The sequence below is a fragment of the Apostichopus japonicus genome, chromosome 11 (genome assembly GCF_037975245.1).
Source record: "Apostichopus japonicus isolate 1M-3 chromosome 11, ASM3797524v1, whole genome shotgun sequence".
NCBI classification, from domain to species: Eukaryota; Metazoa; Echinodermata; class Holothuroidea; order Aspidochirotida; family Stichopodidae; genus Apostichopus; species Apostichopus japonicus.
Window position 1 is genome coordinate 3,998,157 of NC_092571.1, and position 6,718 is coordinate 4,004,874.

The 6,718-nt window shown below is 35.4% G+C and overlaps 2 protein-coding genes across 3 annotated transcripts in view; both read right to left on the reverse strand.

The window, feature by feature from the left end:
• LOC139975798 (uncharacterized) overlaps positions 1–815 on the reverse strand; it is a 37,534-nt gene extending 36,719 nt beyond the window's left edge. Inside the window, exon 1 of one of the 2 annotated variants that reach the window (XM_071983994.1) lies at positions 698–804. In XM_071983994.1, the coding sequence (XP_071840095.1) occupies positions 698–725 (28 nt within the window). In that variant the 5' untranslated portion in view covers positions 726–804. Of the gene's footprint in view, positions 1–697 lie in introns of both variants that reach the window. The other variant, XM_071983995.1, reaches the window with a different exon arrangement.
• A 681-nt stretch (positions 816–1,496) lies between these two features.
• LOC139976333 (uncharacterized) lies at positions 1,497–6,003 on the reverse strand. Its single transcript, XM_071985016.1, has 3 exons — positions 4,764–6,003; positions 4,130–4,241; positions 1,497–3,636 (listed from the first exon to the last, which is right to left on the reverse strand). Exons 1-3 carry the CDS (start codon positions 5,369–5,371, stop codon positions 3,352–3,354), a joined length of 1,005 nt encoding a protein of 334 aa, XP_071841117.1. The 5' UTR covers positions 5,372–6,003; the 3' UTR covers positions 1,497–3,351.
• Between the last annotated feature and the right edge of the window lie 715 nt (positions 6,004–6,718).

Sequence of the window (6,718 nt, forward strand, 5' to 3'; positions counted from 1 at the left end):
CAATGCAACGATCGTCAAAACTAAGCAAATACAACCAAATTCTTGACATACGCGTTACGAAAAAACAATACTTGCAGCGCTATTTTGAGAATGTACTTCCGCATGAAAAGTGGTGGCGCTCTTTCGGAATTATAATCTGAGCTATATAACTGATTTTCAGCTCTTATTTTGAGGCAACAACACGGGTTACGTGTAAACGTTAACCGTTCGGTTAATAGAAACGGTTAACCGGTTAGTGAATTAACCGGAATGACACAGCCCTAATATATACCACGTATATCTACTACGTAATTCTGTTATATACCCTTCGGAATTACCTCCACTTTTGAGGGGAAATTTTACCCTTTAAATGAACGATTTTTTTTTTGTAACTTCGGAATTGAAAAGTTTATGAGGTTTTCTCTTAACTCGAAATAATCATTCCTCAAAGGAAGTGAAATTGATTGAACAAGAAGACCCTAGACTTAGGTTTACCTGGTGTCAGGTAAACCTATCCCCGAGGTAAACCTAAGTCCCAGCTATCATGCGTTGAAGTAAACAAATATACCAATGTATATATATATATATATATATATATATATATATATATATATATATATATATATATATATATATATATATATATATATATATATATATATATATATATATATACATGTATATATAATGGTAAGAATGGTTTTCTTGTTTAACTTACCTGCAGTTTGAAAGAAATGTGTTTCCATGTCTGCTACCACGATGACTGATCATTCGTTATTGAGAGCTGTGATAAGTGAAACTAACCCCTATTCTCCCATAAATGATAATAATTCCATGCTACATTGGGGTACAGATTTCCCTTTCGAGATTATTTTAAACTACACAAAGGGACAAAGAGAGATTGCGCTACATATCAACATGCTTGATATTATGTATATTAGTTACTTGTATAAGTTACTTGGAACGATGTCTACAAAACAACCAACGCTGCTCTTTTCAGTGTTTTTTTAATCTGTTTGGGCAGCTGGACACGCTTCGCACGGTCGCGTGGCTAACTTATGTGACTATTGTTGAGAAACCGAGATATAACAGGGACCGCCATCTCCCCCGAACAAAGAACCGAAATGTTGTGTTTCTTTTAATCGTCATGGCGTGTTGAAAAGACTACGTTACCTACATAATAAACACACATACACAAATGTTAATTTTCCGACCGCAACACTTCTGCATGTACGTTTTCGTAATGATCGAACAGGCAATAATTAGGCTTTCTAGCTATGTTCAATGGACAGCATAACATGCCTTAGCAGACAAGTGTCACAACCGACTTCGCTGTTTTCACTAGCTTAAAAGAAATGCTCGACAACAATGTCACGGTGCCAAGGCCTTAGGCTTATACAGATTACAGGTTCGTGTAGTACAATTTATTCCCCTACTGAACAATATCGTCAGGTCTGTTTTGATAATGAAAAAGGCATGGAAATGGATCGAAATAAAGCTAAAATAGTGTGTAAGCCTGCACTGTAAAAAAAAATCGTAAACGTTTCCTTGAAAATGGTTTAAAGTTGCTGCAACCAAAAGTCGGGTTTCCTCAGATTAATCCATAAGATGTTAACCGTATCTTGGTTAAACGTTAATCCTGTTTTGCGTGTTTCATCAATATTGAGTTGCTGCAACCGAAAACGGTGTTTTCTCCTTAAAAACGCAAGTGTTTCCTGAAATATTACCACTTTTAGATTTACCTTCAACGGATTCAGTTTTAGTCTTCCTAATTTTAGAATTTAGAGATTATCTTTCAATTATCTGTTCAGAATACTATTGACACAGTACATATATTTGCATGAAAATTATGTATATTATGGAATTCTCTGCCTTTTAAGACTGATGTACAGAATAATAACAATGAATAGTAAGAGCTGTGAGACTGAAAATGATACAAACTTGATTTTAAAGTAAGAAATATTTATTAAAACCCAACAAATAATACCATGCAAAGACTATCAATGAAAATTTAAAAATGTAGAGTTTAGGATTGTATATGTATCACTAAAGATAACAACACATGGAACAAGCACCTGTATGTGGTGAAGGGTGGGCTGCTTTTACAAGTGAAACTTAGAGAGTGAGTTTGAAACTGACAAAATTGGTCTCCAGTACTTTTCTCCTTATTTTAACTCGGACCACCTTTAGCTCTAACACCCATCTTATATACATGGCTGAGTAAAATCGTTCCACTGACATACTTTCATGCCTTGGCAGTGTCAGAATAAAGGGACTGATAGCATTACACCCCTCACCCATAAAGAACAAAAAACGAATTCAAACAAGTTAAAAATAATCAACTAAAAATTATAAAGATAAGAAGAGATAAATCAATTTCAATTTAATAATATGCAAACAATCATGTCTAGTATTATTTAAAATAAAAATACAACATGAAACATCCCTTAAAATGAGGTGTAGGATGCGGTGACCATACAATCAAGAATTTTAAAAGAGCTTCTTGATTATAACATTGATTCATCTCAGGTCACCTTATCACACCCAAATCTCACATCTAAACACCTACTATAGCACGTCATGCCTAACCAACAATTGTTTTCTTATTTACCCAAGGCTACATGTATACAAACACTATCATTTGAAGCAAGAACAAACAATCAATTACAATTAAAACATTCACAAAGATTATGTGTTAAGCAATATTTAAATTAATACACAAAATGAAAAAGCTCCATATAGGGTGGGAATGACAATACCACCGAACACCTTATAAATACCACCTGTCTACTCACAACAATTTTCCTAGTTTAACCAAGAGTATACCTTCTCCCCATAGACAAAATAGGTGTATACAACAAAGTATCATATGAAGCAAGTACAAACAATCAATTACACTTTAAATATATACAAATATTATGTGTTACCATTATTTGAAATAATTAATCTCAACACCACATAGCATCCCATGTGTACTGTCAGTCTACTAGCAACGATTTACCTAGTGATCCAAGAGTGTAACCCCTGCCCCAGATTTAAAAGAATATTTAAAGGGCTTTTCCCATGGAGGAATATATTTTCAACAAAATACAAATTTGCTACCCTCTCACCCCCTCAAAAAATGTTTTAAAGTTACATTTTTCAATGCATTACTTTTTTATCAGTAACTCCCAACCTAATGAACGATGCTGAATCTACACCAGGCCTAGCAAAGAATTCCAAATCTTAAAAACAAACATGCAGTTAGATTGTGCTTCCAAGCTTTCGTATAGTCGCTTTTACATGCTAATTTTCTTTCCTGCTATCGTATAGTAGCTGTGCTGGATTCGCTTAATGTTGCATGTCCATGTGAGACCGCTTGGGGTTAATCATCTATTGCCTAGCGACTTTTGTTACAAAGGTTATCAACTTAGCTGGTACCTTTTTATTGTCAGTGATTTCAAAAATCTCCTTTTGTACATATGTCAATGTACAGTTACATGATCTCGGGTATTCAATATTGACACAATAAAACATACTGATGAGATGAATGAGACTGTCCACAGAATCACCTTCCTTGAGCACTTGGGACTCAGCAGCAATGGCACATGTACTTTCACTGATTATAACTGTTGGGGTTGACACTGACTCTGCAATCTTTTGAAATTCGTTTGAAGTCTGAAATGAATAAAAACAATACATACAAAATGTCATAATGCAACAGGTTTATAATGACAGGATAAGACATATCTTTCTCTTTGCAGTGCATTACACTTGGTCCATGCTTGGACAATTATCCTTCCCATACCCCATATGTGCGCATCCCTATATGACTTGGTGCTTCTATGGTACGTTTTACCCATAGTAAGAGGATATACAAGCAACTAAACTTTAATCATAAAATGGGATGTAGTTCTTGTTGTCATGCTGGAAGACTATAAATAAAGAAATATGCAAGAAAGGTTATGATTTACACACAAACGCTTTAAGTCATTGAGGAGTTGACTACAATGGATGCAATAAGTATATTGTGAAGGTGGAAGGGGCTTCGGATGGTTAATCCCACCCTGAATCTACACCTGCATAAGATATGCTATTTTACTCAGAACATGAAACAGGTGATACCAAACATGCCATGATCACAAATATTCTTTTCCAACTTTGATCTTACATTTGTGTAGGAAACGAACTCTTCTTCATTTTCCCGTAGCAGCAATGGTAGCAACTGTAATCCTGCTTTATTCTGTTCCTCTCTTCTGTCTACCTCAGAGCTTCTAATATTCCTGGAATAATAACAATGGTGAAGAACACAATATGATAGTTTGCATCATGCATAGTTTTACGTTTGATACACGATTCATGATTTTAAGAAGGGTAAAAAATAACATAAGTACATGCAATGAACATAGCAGCAGGTTGGCACATGAAATAAAGAAATGTGGTCTTTGCCTTTGTAACGTTTTGGATTTCCTCAATCGCAACAAAAAAGGACATTTTTGCACCCTTAGGGGACTAATATTTCATGTAAGGGATGATAGGTTTTTTGAAAGGTACTAGTCTAAGATCTGTTTGTGATTTAGAAGATAAAAATGAACGCAAAAGAACACTCTATTACGCATTCCTATTTATTTACCTTTGAACGATTTCTTGGGGTCTGTGGCAGGTATAGTCTGTCCACACTGGAGTGGGGATCGTTGGGAGCGTAAAGCTTTTGAAGGGGGCATAAGGCTAAACACCCAAGCCTCCTGTTAGGTCTACAACACTGGTAGAGATTAAACTGACTGAAATTCAAGTTGAAGACTTACCTGTCACACCTGTGTAGAATTTCTTTGATCTTGTCATGTTTAGGACCACTCTTGACACTCTTGAGGTAGCATCTTCCCAGTAAGGTGATACTTTTGGCCAATCTAGGAAACTTTGATACTTTCTTGGTACAATCAATGTTCACCAAACGAGTCATCTCATTGCTAATTTCTTCTGTTAGCAGAAGAGCAGGATACTCTTGAAGTAAGTCTTTAACAAGTGGTTTATTGGTTAAATATGCCCTTCGTTGTGGATATGTTTTATCCATAAGTTTCTCGATCAAAATCAAGTTTTTGGCCCGTTTCTTAGACATCTCCTTTTTCATGGTTTCTTTATGTCTTTTCAGAGAGGTATCATCTTCAGTGGATGGTATCACTGGCAGGAAATTTAATTCCCCTTTGCAGGGCCTCTTGAAAACATCCTTTTGTAGAATGCTCTCTTTTCTTTTAAGAGGCGCATTTTTTAATGAGAGACTTGAATCTTTCATCCTCAGTGATTTCAATTTATTGTTAAGGGCCGCAGTCCAAGTATCATAACCTGAGCCAATGCGCTCCCTTAAGTAAGGATATTTTGTTATTAGCTGTTTAGCTATTCTCCTTTTCATGTGCATATCTGGGTACTTGTTTTTTTTTTGTACAGAAAGTCTCCAAGATGATTGAGTAGTTCATGTTTTTGGGCCCACAGTAGTTGTTCTTCATTTTCAAGCTTGTTCTGCAAAGTCATGCTAAACTTGATACAAAGTAACTGAATATCCCAACTATTATCATCAGAACTGCCAGCTTTTTCAGTTACACTAATCATTTTGTTTGATTCTTCAGTGGTCTCTTGTTTGGTATTTGGAACATCTTCAATCACACCTGCACAAAGTTCTGGTGGAGTCATATCTATTCCAAATCAAGTGATCCAACTGTAAGCTCAATGGAAGCTTTATCACTCTCATCATCAGACACACAAGAACTAGATGCACTAGTTGCAGAACAATTAAAATTGAGTTTGTCAGTTCCTATCAAGGGCTCTAAAGGTTGAAGAGTGCTAAGTTTAATCTTGCTCTTGTCTAAAATTTTGGTTCCAAGCTCAAGGTCAACCCATGACTTAAAATCCTCATCAAAGTACTGGAAAAATGTTTCTTCTGATGAAAATGGAACACTCATCATTATGCAGAGAGCATTGCATAATGACTCAGTGAACAGTGTATCTTCATTTTCTAGTTCAATTACTTTCCTAGAATGACCATACTCAACAAGAATTTACATGGTGGTGGGTAATGTTGATAACACAAAGTGGTGATAGTTTTAGCTCCAACACGTTTTGGGAAACAAAATAAAACACCAAATTTTGAAATATACCTTGGCAAACTGACACCTCATGAAATACCAGCAGAAAGTCAATTCTATGATAAACATCAGCATTCCCCTATCAAGTTATTGCTTATTGTTACAAAATTATATGAAGCCACACCCGCTCATTAATATGCTAATATATCAAATTTAACAGACATCAACACATTAACGTTTTTACTTAACTACACGATACCAACTTTCACTAAAATGGGAACTGTGGTTTTCGAGTAGGCTAACAAAATGTATAGTTTTCAGGTTTGACCCAGTGACCTCATTAATATTCATGATATAACTACCAAAACAATAATGTTCTTGCACTCACTAAACATAATGCATCTACATAGTGAATGTGATGAACATCGCGCATTCCCTAGTTGAGTAATCCTGACCCTTAGCTACAAGGGTACATATACATGCATCCAAACACACATAAATCTGAATGCATCGTTTCCTTTTGCTTTCAGCAGCAAGGAACCCCAAAGTTGTAAGCCTAAGCCTTATTTACTTTTAAGCCTCCATCCACATTTTCTAAATTTTTAAAACAGGAGGACCTGCTTTCTTTGTACATTTTTTGACCTAGTTATATATGCACAATTACCTTTTGTTTACAAAAGTCT

What these genes read in the sequence shown, in the direction of transcription:
- LOC139976333 (XM_071985016.1), bottom strand. Translation starts at nt 5,371, where the DNA reads ATGCACATGAAAAGGAGAATAGCTAAACAGCTAATAACAAAATATCCT. An exon ending in ATTCTACACAGGTGTGACAG is followed by an intron (nt 4,242 to 4,763) that starts GTAAGTCTTCAA and finishes TTATTATTCCAG; the next exon opens with GAATATTAGAAGCTCTGAGG. An exon ending in AGTTCGTTTCCTACACAAAT is followed by an intron (nt 3,637 to 4,129) that starts GTAAGATCAAAG and finishes TATTCATTTCAG; the next exon opens with ACTTCAAACGAATTTCAAAA.